Source organism: Orycteropus afer, unplaced genomic scaffold, assembly GCF_000298275.1.
Source record: "Orycteropus afer afer isolate SDZICR_OR568_19922 unplaced genomic scaffold, OryAfe1.0 scaffold00363, whole genome shotgun sequence".
Classification (NCBI taxonomy): domain Eukaryota; kingdom Metazoa; phylum Chordata; class Mammalia; order Tubulidentata; family Orycteropodidae; genus Orycteropus; species Orycteropus afer.
Window position 1 is genome coordinate 317363 of NW_006921950.1, and position 25268 is coordinate 342630.

General features: G+C 36.8%; 1 protein-coding gene across 1 annotated transcript in view; it reads right to left on the reverse strand.

Annotated features, from left to right (window-relative positions):
• The window catches only part of ATR (ATR serine/threonine kinase), a 175477-nt gene that overhangs the window by 53453 nt on the left and 96756 nt on the right, over positions 1-25268 (reverse strand). The window contains exons 25-32 of the mRNA XM_007952880.2: positions 20583-20703; positions 18868-19005; positions 16338-16548; positions 14067-14245; positions 10889-11053; positions 9401-9492; positions 1641-1732; positions 1226-1403 (exon numbers count right to left, since the gene is read on the reverse strand). Of these exons, the coding sequence (XP_007951071.1) occupies positions 1226-1403; positions 1641-1732; positions 9401-9492; positions 10889-11053; positions 14067-14245; positions 16338-16548; positions 18868-19005; positions 20583-20703 (1176 nt within the window). The remainder of the gene's footprint in view (positions 1-1225; positions 1404-1640; positions 1733-9400; positions 9493-10888; positions 11054-14066; positions 14246-16337; positions 16549-18867; positions 19006-20582; positions 20704-25268) is intronic.

The following is a 25268-nucleotide window of genomic DNA, read 5'->3' on the forward strand; positions in this document are numbered from 1 at the left end:
AGGTGAAACTGTGAAATGAATATACTTTGAATTAGTTTCTTTCTAAGAGTGATGGAAATGAATAAATTCACAGCCACTCCTCCCCTCCCCAAAATATATCTTGGTCAGTGTCTATGAGTCAGTGTTTAAAGCAGAAGGATGAAATATCTCCAGAAGAGACTGGAACTCAGTGGCCCAATCTCTGGTTTCATTAAGCTGTTACCAAAGGGGCTGATACAATATATAGTAAATTCTCTACTTAAGAAACAATTTTTTACTAAGTATCTTCTGTAATTCAATTACAACGTTTGTTTCATAATTTTCCTCAGGTAAATCAAGAGACCTAAAATTCCTTTCTGGTAATATAATGCCTACATATTTGCATATATATACATATACATATATATATTTGTTGTGGGAATGTTAGCTACATTTCTTCTTTCCTTTTCTTAATTGGGATTTGGGTGAAAGTTTACATAGCAAATTTGTTTTCTATTCAATAGTTCATACGCATTTTGTTTTGTGACACTGATTGCAATCCCATGATGTAACAGCTCTCTTCCCACTCCTTCTCTGTGGCTACCTTTTCCCTTTGTCCTTTCTTATGCATTCTTGCTCTCTGAGCTATCTCCCTACACATATGTTGCCCATCTGATCTCCCATGGTCGACTATCCTAAGCAGTGTACTTATCTGGTGAAATTGTTCACCTCATAGGCCTATCTACTGTTTGGCTAAAAGTTTTACCATGGGAGTCAGTCCAATTCCATGCTTGAAGGGTGACTAGGGGCTACAGTCTCAGGGGTTTCAACAGCCTTATTACACCAGTATGCCTGGTCTTTTCTGTGATTTTAAGTTTTGTTCCAAATTTTTCTCCCACTCAAATATATTTCTAAATAATAATAAGGGAAGCAACCCAATACATACCGGGCACCAATGTACCATGCACAGTACTAGCTGTAGTACAAATCTAGATGTCTAGATTATTTAGGTTAGTTATATAGAAAATAAACCATGACATAATGTTATTGTTTTTAGAAGCCTCATGATTTCCTTTGCAGTTAAAAGGATGTATGTTAGAACATTAAAACAAACAAACAATTACGGTTGTTATAAGGTAAAGAGAAACAAAGAGCTATCTTCTATGATGTACCAAAGACACAATCAGAATTATTTACTCATCAAAAATGCCAAACCTTCAAGTGACATTTAAATACCAGAAGTATAAAACTGGAAACCTCAAAATACCTCACAATATATTCATATCCTCGTTGGTAAGAGCCTCTTTCAAAGCTTGCAGCTGAAAGAGGTACAATTTGCTCTGCTCTCACTAGTTTCAGTGTGTCATAAAAAGCTGTGATATCTCTTTTTTTGGCTGATAATAATAGCTGTCCGAGTCTGACACTCCATGTTGTAGATTTCCTATCTGAAAAACAAACGAAGAATCAAGGACTATCATGGTTGCTATGTCCAGAAGTCAGCCTATTTCATCTTGTAAAATACTCAGCAGAAATAGTGAACAGATGGCTTCACTCTACTTTAAATAACTAAACAAGACAGTCATAAAACAGACTAAGATATTAATTGAGACTGTTGCTTAACTACTTAAGTCTGAATATTTATGGCATATTAAAATGGCTTACATTTTAAGAAGTAATATTACCTTCTGCCAAATAATTTTCCACCAAATCCCACTGTGACAATTTCCAAGCTGCTTCCACTCTGTATGTGTTTAATTCATCTGTCCATTCAGACCTATTAAAAGAAACCCATATCAACTGAACTTTCATTCATTAAAAGTGATATTTACAAATTTTTCATTGTTTTAGATACATGTACCCTTGTTATTATAGTTGTATTTTATTGTATTTCATATTTAGATACAAAATTGTTATCTCTATCTAGAAACAACCCAGAACATTTTAATCTTTCCAATTCTCCCAAAGTATTTTTCAATAATTACTTCTAATAGAAACATTTGAAAATGGCATTCCTCAACAAATTAAAATTTTGCCATATATTGTTGGCTGCTGCCAAGTTATCTCTGACTCATAGTAACCTTATGTTCAACAAAATGAAATGCTGCCTGGTATTGAATCATCCTCACACTGGCCAGCAGTTTGAGTCCATGGATGAAGCTACTGTGCCAATCCATCTCACCAAGAGAATCTGTTAGCCTTGCTGGTCCTCTGCTTCACCAAACATGATGCCTTCCTCTAGCAACTGATTGATCCTGATGATATGTCCAAAGCAAGTGAGTTCCACGATGTTCTGTTGTGATCTGTAAGGTTTATACTGGCTAACTTTCAGAAGTAGATCACTAGGCCTTTCTTCCTAAATCTGTCTTTGTCTGGAAGTTCACTGAAATCTGTCCACATGGGTTATCCTGCTAGTATTTGAAATACAAGTAGAATACCATCCACCATCATTGCAATATGCAAGCTGCCACAGTATGAAAAATTAACAGTGGGTGTTATATATTAGAGCAGAATAAAGGCCTCAATAATTACAACGTCTAGTTGTAAACTTAGTATACAACCAGTTAATACGACTATTCCTCAAATTCACGCACCAACCACTAATGCCAAAGATGAAGAAATTGAAGATTTTTGCCAGCTTCTGCAGTCTGAAATTGATCAAACATGCAATCAAGATGCACTAATAAGGACTGCTGGCTGGGATACAAAACTTGGAAACAAAGAAAGATCAGTAGCTGTAAAATTTGGCCGTGGTGATGGAAAAGATGCCAGAGATCACATGATAGAATTTTGCAAGATCAATAACTTATTCATTGCAAACAGTTTTTTTTCCAATAACGTAAGCAGTGACTATACACATGGACCTTACCAGAAGGAATTACAAAAATGAAACAAAATACACCTGTGGAAAGAGAAGGTAGAGAAGCTCAATATCATCAGTCAAAACAAGGCAAAGGCCAACTGCAGAACAGCCCATCAATTGCTCATATGCAAGATCAAGTTGAAGCTGAAGGAAATGAAAACAAATCTAAGAAAGCCAAAGAGAATGACCTTGAGTATTTCCCACCTGAGTTTAGAGACCATTTGAAGAATACATTAGATGCATTGAACTCTGATGACTGAGGACCAGATATGTTGTGGATGACATCAAGACACCATACATGAAGAAAGCAAAAGGTCATTAAATAGGGAAGGAAGGACTAAAGGGGATGTCAGAAGAGACTCTGAAACTTGCTCTCGAACATAGAGTAACAAAAGCAAATGGAAGAAATGATGAAGTAAAAGAGCTGAAAAGAAGATTTCAAAGAGTAGCTCAAGAAGACAAAGTAAAGTATTATAATGAAATGTGCCAAGACTTGAAGTCAGAAAATCCAACGGGAAGGACATGCTTGGCATTTTGCAAGCTGAAAGAACTGAAATAAAACATTACTTTGGTTACTTCTGTGCTGTGCTAACAGAAAAAATATCACAAATGGGATGGCTCAAACAAAGAGGGATTTATTCTTTTACAATTTTGGAGCTTTGAAGTCTGAGTTCAAAGTGCTAGGCTCTAGGGGCTGGGTCAAAGCCCCTCAACCTTAGGCTTCAGCTCTGCCTCCTGCTCCTGTCCCTCTGAAACTGGAGGCTTTTCTTCATTCAGCTGCTGCCTGCTGAGGCTGACAAGTAAAATGACACAGTTCCAAAACTGCCAAACAACACAGCAGGCTAGTAAATGAACTCCAGAAAAAGTCCCAAGATCGGCAGGGCATGGCAGGCTGCTGAACAATGATTTGGCTACATGCACGGTTCAAGCATACCAAAAAACTAGAGACCCTCCTCAAAGCTGCTTCTTATATACTGGAAGCCGACCACATCCCTAAGGCAGCTACTCAGCTGCTCCAGTAGATTCCATCATGGAAGTGATTGCCAATCTCACCATGGGGAATAACTACATCCAGGCATTCAACCAGGCCCAGCCGAGTTGCCACACAACCTTAACTATCACAAACATCAAGTCTCAAGTTGAAATATTGAAGGATTTTATGGGCAAGATATTGAACAGCCCAGGAAGCATCAAGGGAAGATGGAAGGAATACACAGAGTCACTCTACCAAAAAGAACTGATTGACTTTTAACCATCTCAAGTGGTAGCATATGATCAAGAAAAAATGGTATTGAAGGAAGAACTTTAATCCGCACTGAAGGCATTAGTGTAAAACAAGGCTCTAGGAATTGACAGAATGACAACTGACACATTTCAACAAAGGGATTCAACACTGGAAGCACTCATTTATGTCAAGAAATTTAGAAAACAGGTACCTGGCTAACCACCTGGAACAGATCCATTTTTGTCCCCATTCCAAAGAAAGGTAATCCAACAGAATATGGAAATTATCTAATATCATCAATATATCACATGCAAGTAAAGTTATGCCGAATATAATTAAAAAAAAAAAAAATGGTTACAGTAGTACTTTGACAGAACTGCCAGAAATCCAATCCAGAGTCAGAATAGGATGTGGAACAAGGGATATCACTGCTGATGTCAGATTGATCTTGGCTGAAAGCCAAAAATACCAGATAGCCATTTAACTATGATTCATTGACTGTGCAAAGGCATCCAACTGTGTGGATCATAACAAATTATGGATAACATTGCAAAGAATGGGTATTCCAGAACACTTCACTGTGGTTGTGCAAAACCTGTACATACGTCAACTGACAGTCATTTAAACAGAACAAGGGGATACTTCATAATTTAAAATCAGGAAAGGTATGAGTCAGGGTTGTGTCCTTTCACCATACTTATTCAATCTGTATGCAAGAAGCTGGATTATATGAAGTAAAATGTGGCATCAAGATTGGAGGAAGACTCATTAACAACCTGTGATATGCAGATGAAACAACCTTGCTTGCTGAAAGCAAAGAGGAATTGAAGCACTTCTTGATGAAGATCAAAGACGATAGCCTTCAGTATGGATTACACCTCAACATAAAGGAAACAGAAATCCTTACCACTGGATTGTGGTAGTTAAGCTGTATGTCAACTTGGCTGGGCCTGGTTTTGAGTGACTGGGAAGCTGGATGTACTTATACCCCATGATGAGATTGGTAATCAACTCCATGGTGGACTCTATTGGAGCAGCTGAGTAGCTGCCTTAGAGACATGGTCTGCTTCCAGTATATAAGAAGAGGCTTTGAGAAGGTCTCTGAGCTTTTTGGCATGCTTGGATCCTGCATGTAGCCAAGTCTTCATCTCACTGACCCGCCATGTTGTCTGCCAATCTTGAGACTATTAATGAACTTAAATTAGTGGCCTACCATATTGCTTGATAATCTTGGGACTGTGCCACTTGACTTGCTGACCTTAGGTTTGTCGACTCAGCAGTCAGCAGCTGTCTCAGCTGAGAGATGCCTCCAGCATCAATGGGCCAGGAGCAAGAGGCAGACATGAAGCCCAAGGTTGAGGGGCTTTTACCCAGCCCCTAGAGCTGGCACTTTGGACTCAGATTTCTAGCCTCCAAAACTGTAAGATAATAAACCCCTGTTTGTTAGAGCCATCCATTTATGATATATTTTCTGTTGGGGAAGCACAAGAGGGCCATAACAGAATTTGGTACTGAGAGAACGGAGTTCTACTCTGACAGATACCTAAAATGTGGAAATGAGTGGAGTGTATCCCTCATCAACTTGGTTCTAGAATTTGGGGCTGCCCTTCATGAGGGCCAGTTGGATGGGGCCCTTGTCAGCTGCCCAAAAGTGAGGGGGCAGGACTGCCATGCCCAAGAGGCAGAAGACCAGGGCCTGCTAGGCCAAGGGGATGAGGTCGCCACTCAGATGAACCAGGGGGCTAGAGCCACCCAATGAAGGACATGTGTACAGATGCCAAGCTGACAAGGGGTGTTACTGTGATAGTTCAGTTGTGCATCATCTTGGCTGGGCCTGGTTTTGAGTGGCTCAGCAGCTGGAAGATGAGACTGGCAATCAACTCCATGGTGAAATCTACTGTGAGCAGCTGAGTAGCTGTCTTAGGGATATAGTCTGCTTCCAGTATATAAGAAGCAGCTTTGAGGAAGGTCTGAAGCTTTTTTGGCATGCTTGGAGCCTGTACGTAGTCAAGTCTTCATTTCAATCGTCTGCCATGTTGTCTGCTGATCTTGGGACTGTGATATTTTACTTGTCGAGCTTGGGTTTGTCAGTCTCAGAAGTCAGCAGCTGCCTGAGCTAAGAGACACCTCCAGGTTCAGTGGACTGGGGCAAGAGGCAGAATTGAAGCCCAAGCTCCAGGGGCTTTCATCCAGCCCCTAGAACTGGCACTTTGAATGCAGACTTCTAGCCTCCAAAACTGTAAGAGAATAAACTCCTGTTTGGTAAAGTCATTATTTGTGGTATTTTCTGTTAGAGCAGCACTAGAGAACCAAAACATGGATGAATAAGCAACATCATGGTAAACAGAGAAAAGACTGAAGTTGTCAAGGATTTCATTTTACTTGGATCTACAATTAATGCCCATGGAAACAATCAAGAAATCAAACAATGTGTTGCATTGGGCAAATCTGCTGCAAAAGACCTCTTTAAAGTGTTAGAGAGCAAAGATGTAATTTTTAATTTTTAAGAGTAAGGTGCTTCTGACCCAAGTCATGGTACTTTCACTTGCCTCATATGCATGTGAAAGCTGGACAATGAATAAATAAGTATGAAGAACTCATGCCTTTGAATTATGTTGTTGGCAAAGAATACTGAACGTTTCATGTACTGCCAAAAAAATGAACAAATTTGTCTTGGAAGAAGTATAGCCAGTATGCTCCTTGGACGCATGGAAATGCAGACTTTGGACATGTTATCAGGAGGGACCAGTCCCTGGAAAAGGACATTGTGCTTGATAAAGCAGTGAAAAGGATGAAGACCCTCAATGACATGGATTGACATAGTGGCTCAGCAATGGGCTCAACCATGGCAACAACTGTGAAGATGGCACAGGACTGGGCAGTGTTTCATTTTGTTTTACGGAGGGTCACTATGAGTTGGAACTGATCAATGGCATCTAACAACAACAACAGTAGTAAGATTAGCTGCATGCTTACCTTGAACAGAAAACAAGAAAGAAAAAGAACCAACTGAATACACAAGCACTAAGAGGTAAGTAATTCTAATAATTTAATATTTTGAATTAGACTTAAGGAAAAAATACAGATGTTGGTGGGGTAGGTTAAGGGCAGATAAGGAGTGCATGGACAGTCATACCAAGTTCCCAGTTACAAATGGTATGCCAATGACATAATAAAGGATAAAAATAAGCAACCTAAAATATATACCTATTCATATGATAGGTCATTTTAAAATTTAGATTTGCAAAATCAGTCTACTAAAGGTTAATTATTTTCTCCTAAACATTCTACTCATGTGCCACTAAGATGGCCAGTGATAGTTTGTATCATAACTGCAAAGAAGCAGCCAGACTTGCCCCATGTTTCTTCTTTATAATCATACCATTTGAATACTTGCTATGTGCTAGATCCTGAAATAGGTACATTTTTCCATTTAATTATCTAAAAACACTGAAAGGTACATTTTATTATTCTCATCTTAATAAGGAAACAGACTCAGAGGCTCAGATTGATATACATACCAAGCTCCCTTAAAAGCTCTTCTAGGAAAAAAATCTCTCTTTGCAAGGAAAAAAGAAAAAGAAAGAAAGAAAAAGGAAGAAAGCTCTCTTTGTAAAAAAAACAAAAAAGAAAAAGAAAAAGAAAAAAAGAATCTCCTTCCTTTCTGTAGAAAAAACATAAAAATCATGTAACAAAACAATTATTTTTTTAACAAAAAACTATTTTAAATAGTAGAATGCTGAGTATTCTAATTTCTAAATAGGAACACCACCAAAAACAGCATAGAAGAAGGCTAAATATAAATAGAAAGGCAAAATTATCACTAGCAGCCAAAATATCAAAATTTCAAGGTAAAAATCTGAATAGAATGAGCCATATTTGCTTTCCAAAGGGGAAGTACCATACCAAGCATTACACCAAGAAATACCAAAATGTTAATGGCAATGAAGATTAGCTTTTAAGAATTTATTCACATGAATAGGCCCATTAAAAAGAGTGATTATGTTGATCGAGTAGAGCCAATAATTCTGAAATATTTGTTTAAATGCAAATACAGAACCTCCTCAAGGAATTATGTCTCCTCCATGACCATTTGCACCAATCTATTACAACATCCATTCTCTAAATAATGACTTTTACCTTTTAACAGCCCAAAGATCTGGGAGGCTCTATGTATCCCAGACCCAAGGAAAAGACAAGGGAAGTTTTACTGTCCAGTGTCTTCTAAGTAAATTTGACACATCAAGTGAGCACCTCAAACTGAATTATAACACACTTTCACAAATTCCTTCTATTCCTTGTTCATAAGGTCTCTCAACTAATCTGGAGAGACCAACCTATATCCATTCTATAACCATTACTTCCTGCTTCTGAAAAGTATCCCCTTATCCTTTCATAAATTCCACTATTGTGATTGTGAGCTTCTTTGCTCTCAGGCATTTGTAGAATGGTGATCTTTGTGAATTTCAGTTTCAAATTATATAAACTATACTTTGAAGATGCTGCCTTCAGAGTGGTCTAACTAAAAACAGAGGCCTGAATGTTCTTTGGTTAACTGAGATCTCATTCCCTTTCAACCAGCTCTCATTGCCCAGAGCAGTCAGCTAGAATCTGATGAATATATTCCTATTCAGGAATAGGATTTTCAGCTCTTCAGCACTAATTTCTACCAAGTATAAGTATTATCTTTTTGTATCATCTGGTATGTTATAAAAACTCATTTCTCTTTAAAAGGAAGGCTGCTTTCATTTTTATCAATCCTTTGGGGAAAAATCAACTCACAGTCCAGTATAATATTTCATAAATCAGTCACAAAGCTCTTCACTTGCCAACAAAGAAGATATCTGGTGCTAATACTATAGGCAGAGCTTAGATGTCCTTTGGAGACCCAAGAAGTACCTATATGAGCCTTATGAACAGCAGGTGGGCTCTGAATGCTTCCTGCCTTAAAGTCAATCTAATTCAAGGATGGCTTTTTTGGACAGAAAATTAGCTGTTAAGTGCTAGATTAACTTTTGAGAAAGTAGAAAAAAATATTTTTGCCCTAGAAAACACACAAAACACTATGTTGTTGTTGTTGTTATGTGCCGTCGAGTCGGCCCCGACTCATAGTGACCCCTCCTTGGGTTTCTGAGGCAGTATCACTACGGAAGTAGGATAGCCCAACCTTCCTTCTGAGGAGTGGCTGGTGGGTTTGAACCACCAGCCTTCTGGTTAGCAGTCAAGTGCTTTAGCCACTATGCTACCAGAACTCCACTATATCATTTAGTAAAAATTAAGTCAATTCATTAATAGAAAGTTTCCCATTCAGATATAATAACCAAGAAAAAAAAAATCATTCCTTTCAGAAATATTACCTGTTAGCATGCACGCCATTCACCTGAGTGATTACAGTAGACAGTTGACCAAGACCTAACATGGACTTCACTACACCATGATAATGAATAATCTAGAAATTTAAAAATATTTAAAATAGCAATTGTCATTTCAAATATACCTTGGAAATCAATAGCTTAACTAATATTCAGTACAAAATACTATTTACTTTATTATGTCTAGTTTCTTAGTTTAGGAACTGCTTTGCTTAGCTATATGGCAGGGCCTTCTACCAATGTCCTAACACATTTAAAACAATTTTTTTTTAAAAAGCATATAAACAACAATAAAAAAAAAATTCTCAGATTGAATTTATTATTTTTTTCCCTAGATTTAGTTCAATTTTCACTTCTGATGAAATATAAAAGTAATGAGTAAAAGATTATTTGCCTTATTTCTCATATGAAAGTTGAAACTCAAAGGTCACAAACTTTAATTAACTTAAAAACTTTACTAACTGAAAAGTTAGAGTCATGTAATATTCCTTAATATCGAAAACAAAGGGTGAAAAATAAAGTTTTTGCACTCTAAGCTTCTGAGAAAATATATGTACCAAAACATAAGAAAAAAAGCAGTACCTTATCATTAGAAAGAATCTAAACTAAGATTATAAATCAATGATGCTACACCCTTTTCCTGTCCCAAGATATATGATATGGAAACCAAAAACCAAACCCCACTGCCATTGAGTCAATTATTCTGATTCATAGTGACCCTATAGGACAGAACAGAACTGCCCCATAGAGTTTCTAAGGCTGTAAATCTTTATGGAAGCCGACTGCCACATTTTTCTCCCACAGTGTGGCTTATGGGTTCAAAGTACAGACCTTTTGTTAGCAGCCAAATGTCTTAACCACTATTCTACCACAATGCCATTGATATATAAATATAGATATAGATATAGATATATATCTACATAATATATCCATCAATACACCCTTATTAGTAATTATGGCTCAGTGATTCTAAGGGAACATTTCAGAGATTCAGTTTGGGGAGGGGGGGCATATAATATTTGAAAATATTTCTCAGGCTGTAGAGAATCACTATTATTAAAAAAAAAAAATTGATGCAGGTCTATACTTTTAATAGCCAATGAAAATAATATAATTTTAATGGAAAACAAATTTTCTATGTAAACTTTCACCCAAATCACAATAAAAAAAATTAAAGAAAAAGAAAATAATTTTTACAGCTATTAAATGCATAGTTTAATATAAATATATTCCACAATGAATTTCATTCATGTTGGGGATTTCTAAGGTCATAGAATTTGGCACTAGAAGGGAACTCTGAGATAATCTAGCACCAGTCTGTAATTTCATCAGTCAAGAAACTCAAGCTCAGAGAGGGTTAAATACTTTTCCAGACATACTGTGACACTGGTAGAGATGGAATTGAAACTCAGGTTTCCAGAATTTCTAGTTCAAGTCTCTATTTTTTATTTTGTTTTTCAATTACTATCTTACCTGGTCTGGTTCTAGCTGAATAGCTCTGTCATAACAAGCAGTGGCATCCCTCAGTAAGCCGATGCTTTCATGTTCGAGAATCTGTTCTTTTAGAGATGGTTCTGCCTTCCGAATTGCACTTACTCCAGCCACTCCATCTGGTTCATGCATTGCAGCATATAATTTCTTGTTCAACCAATTAAAAAACAATCAAATGAGGGGGAAAACCCAACTGGAAATAAAAATGTAAAACTACTAGTTCATGTGAAAAGAGTACAAGAGAATTTTCTTTCTCAAAGTAATAATATTTGTTTCAAAGCAGACTCATAGTAGAGTTACAAACTTACTTCCTGGCATTCTATTAACCTCAACACTCTTACTCTGCACTTAAATAGAAATCTACATTTGTTGTTGCTGTTATGTGCCCTGAAGTCAGACCCGACTCATAGCGACCCCTTTTTGGGTTTCCCAGGCAGTATCACTATGTAAATAGATTGCCCAACCTTCTTCCGAGGCGTGGCTGATGGGTTTGAACCGCCAGCCTTCTGGTTAGCAGTCAAGTGACTTAGGCACTACACTACCAGGGCTCCCAGAAATCTACATTAGTAATTGTTAATGATAATGAAAACTATAAAGAACCCCAAGGTCCTGAAAGACTCCTTGAATTGAAGTGATAATAATACTGTTGAGTATAGTTTATAAGTGTCTCATTGCATTTAAAAATAAACAAAAAATTTAAGTAAGTATTTTAATACATTAGTATTGACATGCCTTCAAGAAACCCAAGACATTAAGTCTGGACTCATAGGAAATATTCAGGTTAAAGATAAAACTTGGGAATAATTAGCACAAAGGTGTTCTTTAAATAGAGTAGGGGAAAATGATAGAGTAATCTAGGAGATGGGAGCTCTGGTAGCATAGTGCCTAAGGCACTTGACTGCTAACCAGGAGGCTGGCGGTTCAAACCCACCAGCCACTCCTCGGAAGGAAGGTTGGGCAATCCTACTTCCGTAGTGATAACTGCCTCGGAAACCCAAGGAGGGGTCGCTAGGAGTCAGGGCCGACTCTATGGCAAATAATAACAACAACAACAACAATCTAGGAGATGAGAGAAAGAAAGAGGGCTGAGGAAAGAGGCTAGATAGAGCACTTCTAAATTTATTGACAAAAAAGGCCAACTAATAAAACTGAGAGGAGAAACCTGAGCAGATGAAAGAAAACTGGAGAATGAGGTATCTCAGAAGCAGCAGGAGAAAAATGAGTGTCTTTAAAAAGGAGTAGTCAAATGTTGTTATGAGGTTAAGAAAATGAGGCTGAAAAACATCTACTGGACTTGATAACATGGAGGCCAATGATTTCCTTAGAAAAGTATTATCAGTTGGGTGAAGAAAGAGAAGCCTTGTTGGAATAGAAAAAGATTATATAGGAAATAATGAAGTAAATGCCAGAAAGGCAGACAATTCTTTCAAACAATCTGGCTATGAAAGGAAAGAGAGATGGTAAGTATCTGAAGGAGAATGTAAGATCAAGGCAACTTTTAAAAAATTAAAACAGGAGACACCAAAGCTTGTCTATACACAGAGGGGAATGGTCTGGTTGAAGAGGAGAAATTTATGATACTAAAGAAAGAAGGAATATTTGAAAGAAGGAGTGAAATCAAGAACACAAACAGAAGGCTTAAATTTTAACAGAATGAGATCCTTCCTTAGGAATAACAGGAAGGAAGTTAAAGAATATGGGTGCAGATGCCAGTTCATTTGCAGATTTGGCTTCTATTTTCCTAATAAACAATGAAGCAAAGATATTGATTGAGAATAACTGAAGTAGAAGCAGAGAAATGAGGAAAAGGGAAAAAATAGTTATTCTGAAAGAACAATAGTCTTTCTAAAGAAACACGAAAAAACAAAAAACAAAACTCACTGCCATCGAGTTGGATCCGACTCATAGCGACCCCTCCTTGGGATTCTGAGGTGGTATCACTATGGAAGTAGATTGCCCAATCTTCCTTCCGTGGAGCGAGGAGCAGCTGGTGGGTTTGAACTTCCAACCTTCTGGTTAGCAGTCAGATGTCTTAGGCACTAAGCCACCAGAGCTCCAAGGGAGGCAATATTAAAAGGCCCTGCTGATGTTTGAAATCACAAACTTAAAGCAAAACCAGTCAAAAACCTCCCTGTGTGAATTCTCTCCAGCAATGTTCTGCTGTACCCAAATGGGCTCTGTATCCACATGTGCACTGCAAAGGCCGATGAGAGTGTTTATCCAGGGTTAGAGTTTTACAAAATGAATACACCATAAGGGGAGAAGAGCAAGGTTGTTGACTATGCTTGTAGAAGATTGATTTGAACAATGAACCACAGACTCAAAGCTAGACAAAGAGAAATACAAAGACAGGAGAGAACTGATACTCATCCCAAGACTAAAAAGTACTAATTTTCCAGTTCTTTGAACACTTTGCTTTTTGACCTTAGAAAGCTCATTAACCTCAATCCAAGGTTTTTTTTAACAACTCATTATTCCTTATCTTACCTTACCTTGGAAAGTCATTTAGTTTCTTTGAGCTTCTGTTTCATCTTATAAAATGTTGTATCCTCTTTTATTCAACTTTTTATATCAGTTTGCATTTAATCCTCATAACAACATTGTAAGGTAAACTGGGCAAGTACTAATATTGATGTTTTATAGATGAGGAAACAGAAGCTCTCCAAAAATCAGTTCAATCATTATCTCTAAAAAACCCTTGCTGACCTCCTGCTCACTCACTCCATCCACTAGCCCACCCAAAGGATAGGTTAAGTGTCCTTCCTCAGGGCACACCTATATCACTGTACTTAAGACATAACATAGGAGCTCCGGTAGCATAGTGTCTAAGGCATTTGACTGCTAACCAGAAGGCTGGCGGTTCAAATCCACCAGCCACTCCCTGGAAGGAAGGTTGGGCAATTTACTTCCATAGTGATACTGCCTCGGCAACCCAAGGAGGGGTTGCTATGAGTCGAGTCGGTCTGACTCGATGGCACATAACAACAACAACAAGACATCACATGTAATTGATGTTTATCTCTCCCCTCTAATCTGTAAGCTTCTAAAGCAAATAAAAATATCTAATGCCTAACACAGTACTCAATAAAATGAACAACATAAAAATAAATGACTCGCAATGTTAGTTATCATTACTAAATTCAATAAATTAATTACAAACCTGTAAAAATCCAAGGTGCTCCTGAATATTTTGCTTCTTTTCTGTAATAAACGATTCAAAGTGCATTACAGCTCGTGTGTATGCTTTGGAGCGGAAAGAAGCTACTGCCAGGGTATCTTGAGGTATGAGGTCTAGAAAACGAGTTACACTTTGATAGTCTTCATAATCCACAGTAGATACTAGATTATAAAAAGAAATGGAGTAATTAAGACTGAAATGTAAAATATGTCAATTTAAGCTCTTAAATTCAATTTATTTCACTAAATAAATTAATGTAAATGCATTTAGAATATAACTATCAACAGGATGATTATTCCAAGGGTTCATTATTAAAATTTAAAAGTTTTAGTAAAAATTCATAAGCTGAACTATCCTTATTAAGACGTTTCCAATTTATGTCTTTTCTTAGACTACAAAAAACTACTCTAAAATATTTGTAATTTCACCTTAAAGGCACTTTTACTTTCAACTTCCATTATAATAGTTGATGTTGTATATATCACAACACAAGAAGAAAAAAGGTTGTTTAACAGAGAAGTCTGAATTTTGAAATGAAATTAAAAAGAAGGCTATTTCCATAATTATGCTCTGACCCTATTTTACTGACAGCTATACTCTATTAGTATTACACAATTACAATTTTAATAATGATTCATAACAGCACACAGAGAACAGAAATATATTTCTTCAAAATTTAAATAATCAAGATAAACCAAACCAAACCCACTGCCATCGAGTCAATTCCAACTCTTAGCAACCTCCATGGAGCTCTGGTAGCATAGTGCCTAAGGCACTTGACTGCTAACCAGAAGGCTGGTGGTTCAAAGCTACCAGCTACTCCTTGGAAGGAAGGTTGAGCAATCTACTTCCATAGTGATATGCTTTGGAAACCCAAGGACGGGTCGCTATGAGTCGAATCCGACTCAACAGCACCTAACAACAACAACACAGTGACTTCCATTGGGTTTCTGAGGCAGTAAATCTTTAGGAGGTAGAGTGATTGCCCAGTCTTCCTTCCACAGAGGACTGGTGGGTTTGAACCACCAACCTTCTGGCTAGCAATGAGATGCCTTAGGCACTGTGCTACCAGAGCACCTTAATAATCAAGATAGCAAATGAGATTATATTTAAAATAAGTTCCTTACTTCTATCAAAATTTTTAGGTCATTTCAGTTATGCAAATTGTTAAAGGTACTGTACTTTTGAATCATTCCAAATGTTACTCTTTCAAAAAAGCTAGAATTTTCACTGTAATGTTATTAGAAATAGTGCTAATAGAGTTCATGTTTGGTTTATATAGTACCACTTTGACATTCAGAAATAGGAATGGACATTTAATTGTCAAATTAATAAAAACATATTGATAATTACTCATAGTAATAAAAAAAAAAATTCCCTCAAACAGATCCAAACCTACTACCACTGAGTTGAAATTGACTCACAGTGACCCTATGTGATAGAGCAGAACTGCCCTAATAGGGTTTCCAAAGTTCTAAATCTTTACGGAAGCTGACTGCCTCATCTCTCTCCCTCAGAGAGGCTGGTGAGTTTGAACTGCCAACCTTTTGGTTAGCAGCCAAATACTTTAAATTACTGTGCTATCAAAGCGATAATTATTTACAGATAATTATTTGTAAATCTAGAAAAATAAACTATTATGCTTAACAATAGGAATGCTTATGCTTTCACAAGCATATGAACAAAAGAGGGAGATGCTCACAGAGAACTGTGTAAGAGAAGACCTCTTTTAAGGATTATGAGATAGTTAGTTTCTTCAATTAGCCTCAAAGTCTAAGGGGAAAAAAACATGCAATGTCTCTATGAATGGCTGAGGTATAAAGAAGCAGAAAGATTACTATGTATGTATATGGACACTGAGGGGACATAGAGGAAATGAGTTATCAGAGATGGGTTGGGTTAATAACAGTATTGACATTACATTTATTTTCCACTTCACAATTTATATATTAATTTCATTTAATCCTCACAATAATGCTATAAGGGAGATGCTATTAACTCTATTTATTGGAAGAAAAATTAGGTATACGTCTTGTCCAAAAAAGTGAGAGTAAGGACTTAAAGAGAGTTGTTTTGACTATAAATTAACCATTTTTTCTCAATGAAAAGCCCATGCTATCACCCATAAAAGAAAAAGGTATCCACAAAAACATAGGGCTATTTTAAGTGAATCCTTAAATTACAGCTTTGATATAGGAAGAAGCTAACAGGTGAATAATTAAGAAAAGACAATAAACAGTAGTTATGGCTCACCCATTGAGTCCACTTTATCTCTGTTTGATTTGCTGTGTGGGAATTTTTCAGCTTTCAGTGCCTGAAATTTGTGCCTAGCCCATTGTGTGAGATGGTCAAGCATGGAGAACACAGTCTGTGTACTGAGTTGACACACATCAGATGCACTGTCTTGGGTACTTATGGTATGCTGATCATCATGCTTCAGAACTGCCATAATTTCTGCATAAACCTGAGAAGAACACATTTTTTAGTAATTATATAGTGTTAAGACTCTAACTCCTAACCAAAAGGTTAGTGGTTTGAACCTATCAGCCACTCTTTGGGAGAAAGATGTAAAGATCTGCTCCTAAAGACTGTAGCTGTTAGGACTGTCTAGTTCCAACTCATAGTGACCCTATGTACAACAGAATGAAACACTGCACAGTCCTAGGCCATCTTCACAATTTTTTTCTATGCTTGAGCCCATTGTTACAGCCACTGTGTCAATCCAACTTACCGAGGGTCTTGATCTTTTTTGCTCACCCTCTACTTTATTAAGCATTCTGTTCCTTCCCTGGGACTAGTCCCTTTGGATAGCATGTCTGTAGAACATAAGACTAAGTCATCATCCTCACTTTTAAAGAGCATTCTGGCTATACTTCTTCCAAGAAATTTGTTCATTCTCTGCCCATCTAGTACATTCTATAGTTTTTGCCAACACCATAATTCAAAGGCATCAGTTCCTCTTCAGTCTTCCTTATTCACTGTCCAGCTTTCACATGCACATGCGTGACTCAAGTACCATGGCTTGGCTCAGGTGCACCTTAGTCCTCAAGATGAGATCTTAGCATTTTATCACTATTACGAGGTCTTTTGCAGCAGATTTACCCACTGCAATACATCATGTGATTTCTTGACTGTTGTTTCCATGGGAGTTGACTGTGGACTGAAATAAAATGAAATCCTTGACAACTTCAATCTTTTCTCTGTTTTTCATATTGTTTACTGGTCCAGTTGTGATATTTTTTTTTTCTACATGTTAAATTGTAATCCATACTGAAGGCTGTAAAGATCATAGTAGGCAGTTCTACTCTGTCCTATAAGGCCAGTATGAGTTGGAATCAACTTGAAGGCAATGGGTTTTTTGGGGGCATTTATTTTTCTGGTTTTATATATATAAAATATCAGTTTACTATGTCTAATACATTAAGATTAACCATTCTAAGGCAACAACTTCAAACCAAAAACAAACGGACCATGGATTCATAATAAATTACCTTTTATTTCTACAATTAAACCATTAAAGACTACTCTCAAAAGAAAATCTACTGCAACAGTTACTAAAAGCAAAAATACAGATTATACACATTACAAAAACTTTTAACTTATTCAATAAATGATAATGACACCATTTATTAACTAGAGTAAAAAGAAGTTAGAACAATATCTCACACTACACATAAAAACGAATTTCAGAGAAATTAAAGGGCTAAATATAAAATCAAAAAGATTAAAAGAAAATATGTTCATGGCGCTGAAGAAGAGAAGGCATCAATCGCATAAAAGGGTTACAATATAAAAGCTATAAAAGGCTTCTAAATCTGGCATTTATAAATTTTCCACAATGGCAAAAAGGCATAAACAAAAGTTAAAAAGGAAAACACAAACTCAGAAGATTTTTGCAAGATATAACTGGCAGCAACTTGGTATACAGAATATATACAGAACTCCTACCAATTAATTCAAAAGCACACATACACACGCACACACCCTCAAATAGGAAAAGCATATGAACAGACAACTCACAGAAAAGTAATCCAAATGGCCAGTGAACATAACCTTACTAGTAATAATGAGAACACACATTAAAACAACAAAATGTCATTTCATATCCATCATTTTGATACCAAAATATCAAATGTTAGCAAGTATGTAGGAGCTCTGGTAGTGTAGTGGTGAAAGCATTTGGCTCCTAACCAAAAGGTCAGAGGTTTGAACCCACCAGCTGCTCCACAGAAGAAAGAGACAGCAGTCTGCTTCCCTAAAGATTTACAGCCTTGGGAACCCTATGGGGCAGTTCTACTCTGTCCTACAGGGTCACTATGAGTCAGAATCAACTCCAAAACAATGGGTGGGGCAAGTGTGTGGGAAATGAATACACCCATGAACTACTGGTAGGACAATAAATCAGTATAATGAATTTTGCAGTCACTAGTAAAATGTTAAACTCATTTAACACATAACCCAACAGTTCTACTTTTCAGTATCCACCCTGACAGAGGGAAAAGGTGAGGGAGGAGGGAGCCAGTGAGAGAAACAAACACATACACAAATTTTCACAAGAAAACACTGCCATCATGCTCACATATTTAAGCATATATACTTTCTAATTTTCTATATATTAAGCATTGCATAATTCTTTGATAAAATATAAATTTAAAAAAAACTATATATCTGTAGATATGTACACAGATAGCCATACATCAACAAATATTTCTATTAATATGTAGCCTTTCTAATAAGATTGGACGAAGTTTCCCATTTTCAGACAACAAATAAAATCTCTCACCTCCTGCTGATCTTCTTGATTACAGCCCAACAAAACATAGACAAGAATATGTGGAAGAAGATAGATGGTCACCTTAAAGTCATGCTTCATCATAATGCTACAGCATGTAAAGATTTTACTGGCAAGATCATGCCGTACCTGTGAAGTCACACAGTTAGGGACAGTAAGTAGTTTTTTATGCATTTTATTCTATTGACTGAATATCAAAAAGCACCATGAGAAATAATTTATCATTTCAGAGGAGTATTCTCTTATAGAGAGGGGCAGGAATAATTAAGCAAGGAAGATGTCAGCTCACCACCTTTCTGGTCACTCTAAATCTCCCCAAGTGCTTCAACTGTTGAGATTCCTATATGCAATTTAAGCTGTTTGGGCAGACCACTGCCTCAGCATAAATATCCTCACTGCCTTATAATATTGGCTTTTGAACACACCATGTTTTATAATAGATTAACCTTTGTAATTAATTATAGTATATTTTACTTAGCTAACATTAACTCTGGTAGCATAGTGGCTAAAGCACTTGACTGCTAACCAGAAGGCTGGCGGTTCAAACCCATCAGCCACTCCTCGGAAGGAAGGTTGGGCAATCCTACTTCCGTAGTGATACTGCCTCGGAAACCCAAGGAGGGGTCGCTATGAGTCGGGGCTGACTCGACGGCACATAACAACAACAACAACAACATTAAATTTAGTGTATTAATTCCTGGAACACAGAGATGAGAGAAGTAGCAAAAAAATATGCTTTTGAGTAATACATGAAGCATAACATTCACATTCATGATAAATAATAAACACTAGTGATTACAGAAAAAAATAAAAGAGAAAATTAAATTACTAGGGATAAGAGTCAAGTTTTATTGTTATGATCTAACTTTTAATTCACTAACATTACCATTCTCTTAGAATGAATTCTGACAAAAGTTTTTATTTCTCAAATGTAAAATCTTCATTAAAGAAAACACATACATAAGCAAAAACTAAATAATGGATTCCAGAGCTGGAAGCAGTTAATTTGGCAGCATACTACATTCCACATATTATATCTGCAGTATGTTCATTAGAAATTTGAGAGAAATTTTCTTGAAATTACCAGATATAAATTATTATAAATATTTAAAGTCACAGAAATCTGAATTAAAAACAAAAGCTGTGAATTTGAAAGATTCCTTAAACATTTTCTTAGAATACAGAATACCATTTTTTTTTTTATCAGGCATGTAATAATTCCATATTAGTGAAACAAGAAATATACTTGTTTTTCTAAGAAAGTTCATTTAAAAACAATCTTTATTTTTCTTACAGGAGTTCAGATAATACAACCTCTTTAGAAGTATTCACTAAAGGGTAATATATCTTTTTAAATTACATTAAAAAAAATCTTTTTGTTATGGAAAAAACTCTGATGTTATCATTTATATCCTTTTAGACAGTATTACTGTACAATGTAAAATCAATAGACATAAAGCAATAGACATTTTACAAACATATTAAGACTTTGGTAATTTACCTGATAAAAAATTTCTTATCCAGAAATTGTTACTAGTAACAATGAAGAAGTTGTTATTCTCTACTAGTAAAAATTTTCTACAAAAGTTTCTAGTATCAACACCAATGTTTCAATGCCTTCTGTGTGTGCTAGGCATTCAGATAGATGTTCTAGTTTCCTACAGAATTTCTGATGAGTTAACAAATCCTGAACAAGGTTCTCTTACCTTTGTAATAAGATAACCTGCCCAAGATGCTGACCATTCTGCAAAGTTATTACCTAATTTACTTAAGTAAATTGGTTTCTTTACTCCAGACCAATCTGTTGACTTCTGAGAACTCTTGTATCTGTAATTTTGAAAATTTGTTTATCAAAAAATATATAAAGATATATCATTTGTTTCTAACTTTAGAAAGTATAACAACCGTATCAACTCCTTCACTGATTACCCCATTATTGCCTTGCCTTAACCTAAGTCTGATTAAAAATATCACTTTATTTTTATCCTTATTTTATCCTTCTTTAGGGTAGGGTGGGGGGTCATTCTTGGACACCTTAAATATCTCAAAGGATTTGAGACTGAGTCTGTTTCTTCCTCTTCCTCTGTGCTCCTTTCAGACTCTTCTTACTCAAATCTTGTATTTAAAAAAAAAAACATGTTCCTCTGAGGTTCAAGCCACATAAGTATACCATTCTCTACCCCTCATTACGAGCATCTACTAAACTCATTGATATCTCTAGCACATGGCTCAGTGTTTTCTTCTTTCTCCTCCAAGTCTTATCATCATCTTAAATGACTTCAGCACCCACCTGGACTACCTAATCAATCTCCAAAATTTCTCAGTAACTTTATCCTTTACTCCATTATCAGGGGTCCCTTGCCATGACCAAGAAAGTTCTTCACTTCCAAAATCAGTTATTTGGATACTTCATGGCCACAGTTTCCTAAATTTTCAGTTCTTTTATCAGGTTACTCCAACACATCTAACATTTCATTGCAATCTTTTCTGTTCCCTGCTATACCCTCCTGCAATTACTTCCTTCTCTACCCAGCTTAGTCTCCAAGGTCTTTCATTTCAAGTACTCTTTCAGTAATATCCTCTACCCGCTCAAATGCTACATTGTCTACCAGATGCAACCATCTGCCAATCTCCCAACCTTGGGTCAATCTAAATGCTTTCAATGAAATGATACACAGGCCAAAGTGCACTGACAGGTAGAAAATCAATAAATGCTTATGAAATTAATACTACTATAAATTCTTGGTCTTCAACATCAATGGATCCTCTATAATGCCCAGAAATCTTACTAAGTGTTCCTCATTAGCTCTCTCTCTTGTTTTCCACAGTAGCAATTTTAAATCATCACTGCTCTCCTCAAACCACCTACACTTTCACTTTTAGCAGATGATCTCATCTCCCATGCCTCCTACTACATAGAGAAAAAAACAAACATTGCTTCCCACGACCAAACTTGCAAACAATGTTGGGTTCCATCCACCACTTCATCATTCTCTATTACAATTAAGTGAGATCTTCTTTCCTCTAGGTCTAATCCTCCATGGGTCCCATTATGGATGCTCTTCAAGGTCCTCATTAAATTAATTACCACTTCTCTTTTCCATAACTTCTCCAATGGCTCATGAACATTAATATTCACACATATTCAAACAGCTTTCATCTTAGAAATACATGTCTATAGGACTTTTTTGGGAGAGGGAGTGGGTTTCTTTTGAATCATCAACTGATACGAGAACTATAATGAAATGCCCTATAAAAAGGAACTGAGCAAGTATCATGTATTTCATTTCATTCTAACTTTCTAAAACTTGAAAAAGCAAGTAATGTTTCAGGTAACTAACACAGTAAACCAGGCAAAAAATCTAAAACCTTATTTTGAACTATTAGGCACACAATTCTCTAGACAATTATATTAAGTTTTATGGTGAATTAGCTAGAAAATTACTGATACTAGGATACAAACCATGTTCTGCCTAGTCATATCTTGATGTTTTCTCCTAAAATAATTTCTATGACTTCAAACTGTAGTTGATCTATGCAGTTCTGAACATTAATTCTTCCAAACATAGGCATCCTTTAAGTTTAGTGAAAAAAGTTAAATAAAAATAAAGGACTATAACTTCAAGGCACCAAAAACATGGAAACACTTTTTGAAAATTATTTCCCCCAGGCCCTCTGGAGCAAGCAGTCCAAGCTACATTTCATGACCCATTGGCTAACCTGCTATCTTGGTGTTTCATACACTTTCATACAAAACGGGAACAACTGCATTGATACTGCCTTTTATTTTTATGAGGCAGCAATTTCTATGAGCAGATCCCAGCTAATTAAATCTCCTAACTTCACTCATAAGTGTGGTTTTATATATCAACCTCTGACAACACCCCAAATTTCTATCTTGGAGCCATATCACCCAAGATAGATAAAGTAACTTCTGTGTCACACATAAAAGCAGAAGATCGTACATATCATTGCTTTGCTAAGATCACTCTTTCATATGACCAATTAAATAGAATAGGAAGTACGCAGAAAACGTTAAAATAATGCAGTCCCAAGAAATAAAATCATACTAAAAAGATTTCTAAATATAAAAAGGTATCTATCAAATATGTATGCATGTTTAACTCAGTGTCATCAAGTCAATTCCGACTCAAGTGACATCCATTGGGTTTCTGAGGCCATAAATCTTTACGGAAATAGATTGCCCAGTCTTCCTTCTGTGGAGTGGCTGGTGGGTTTGAATTGCCAAGCTTCTGGTGGCTGTCAAATGCCTCAGACACTACACCACCATAGCATCTTAATCTTTTCAAAGTGAGGGCAAATTTACATAACATTAAAGGACAAGTGGAATTGTCTGTAAGTTGGACTTTTGTAACCTGGGGAATGTGTGTAAGTTTTTGAAGAAATTTTAAATGGTATTGTGCTTTTAATTTCAGTTTCTCTGAGTTCTTTGCTAGTATGTACAAATACAGTGGTGTTTTCTAGGTTGGCTTTATATCCTAGGACCTTGCTGAATTTAATCCTCTGTATTTTTTTTAAGAGATTAGGCTTTTTTTTTTTTAATTGTGATTTGGGTGAAAGTTTACAGAGCAAATTCACTTTCCATACAGCAGTTCACATACACTTTCTCTCATGACATTGACTAAAATTTACCCCAAGGCAATAGCTCCCCTCCCACTTCCTCCCAATAGTTATCTCTTCCCTGTGTCCATCCCTCCATGCACTCCTGTCCTCTGAACTGTCTCCCTGTGCATAAACAGTCCCTTTTTCTCCCATGATTGTTCTCTCCAAGGAGTGTATCTACCTCAGTTACATTTTCAACTCATATGCCTGTCTTTTGTTTGGCTGAAAGCCACAGGAGTGGGTTCAATTCCAGACCTGAAGGGCAGCTAGGGACCATAGTATAGTCTCAGTGGTTTCACCAGGCTCTATCAGACCAGCAAACATGGTCACCCCTTCTTTTTTATTCCAAATGATTTTGAGTTTTGTTGTTCTACATTGTTCTCCCTTTCTATCCAGGATCTCCTACATAGATCCCCCTCTGACTGGTTGACAGTGGTAGCCAGGCACCATCTACTTCTTCTGGTCTCATAGTCATATAGGTTGAGGATCGCATGGTGTACCGGTCATGAGGACTAATTGTTTCCATGAATCTTTGGTTTTCTTCATTCTTCTTTGCTCTGGACAAGGAGAGACCCATCGTTGCATCTAGATGGCTGCTTGCAAGCTTTTAAGATCCCAGGCACTACTCGCCAAAGTAGGAGGTGGAACGATGTTTTGTGTAGTATGTTATGCCAATTGAGCTTGATGTCCCCTGCGACTGTGGTCCTGAGCCCACAGGTTCAATTACTTGCTCCCTCTGGGTAGCTGGCTGTGACCAAGAAGTGACTACAACCTTGTCCCTTGTCAGCTCTGCTATACCCCTGGGAATTCTTACAGAACACACAAATACACTTGTACAATCATTGTCTGCCACCTTATACATGGTCTTTGGTATGCTCCCTGCTGCATAGACATACCCAATAATATTTCAGCCTGCCCACCCATCTAAACACCCATATACCTTTGTTTGCCTTCACTGACAACACAGTACTGTATATGTAAAAGGGTTCATGTTTGTTGTCTGCACCTCCCATATACCTCTCTATGTCTTTCTCTTCCTCAATGCCACCATGTTGATCACTCACATTTGGTACACTGTTCTTCTCTTCACTTAAATCAATACTTATCTCTACCTAGCTAACAGCGTTCCCCTCCCACCCCTGGTAACCAACAAAGAAAATTTCCTCCAATAGATAAACCTTTCCTTAACTTTTACAATAACGGACTAATACAATATTTGTCCTTTTGTGACTGACTTATTTCACTCAGCATAATGTCCTCCAAGTTCAACCACATTATACGGTGTTTTTCAGATTCTACATTATTCTTTAGGGTTACACAGTATTCCATTATGTGTATGTATCATACTTTGGTTAACCATTCCTCAGTTGATGGACACCTAGGCTGTTTCCATCTTTTAGCTATTGTAAATAGTGCTGCGATGAACATGGGTGTACAAATGTCTGTTCTTGCCATGGCTCTCACTTCTTTAGCATATCTACCTAGTAATGGAATGGCTGGGTCAAATGGTATTTCTAATTCCAACTTTTTAAGGAATCTTCATACTGTTTTCCACAGTGGTTGTACCATTTTACAGTCCCACCAGCAGTGTAGGAGAGTCCCAATGTCTCTATATCCTCGCCAGCATTTGTTATTTTCTGTCTTGTTGAACTTTGCTGCTAGTGCTGGGGCAAGATGGTATCTCATTGTTGTTTTGATTTGCATCTCTCTAATGGCTAATGATCATGAGCATTTCCTTCATATGTTTGTGGGCCGCCTGAATATCCTTC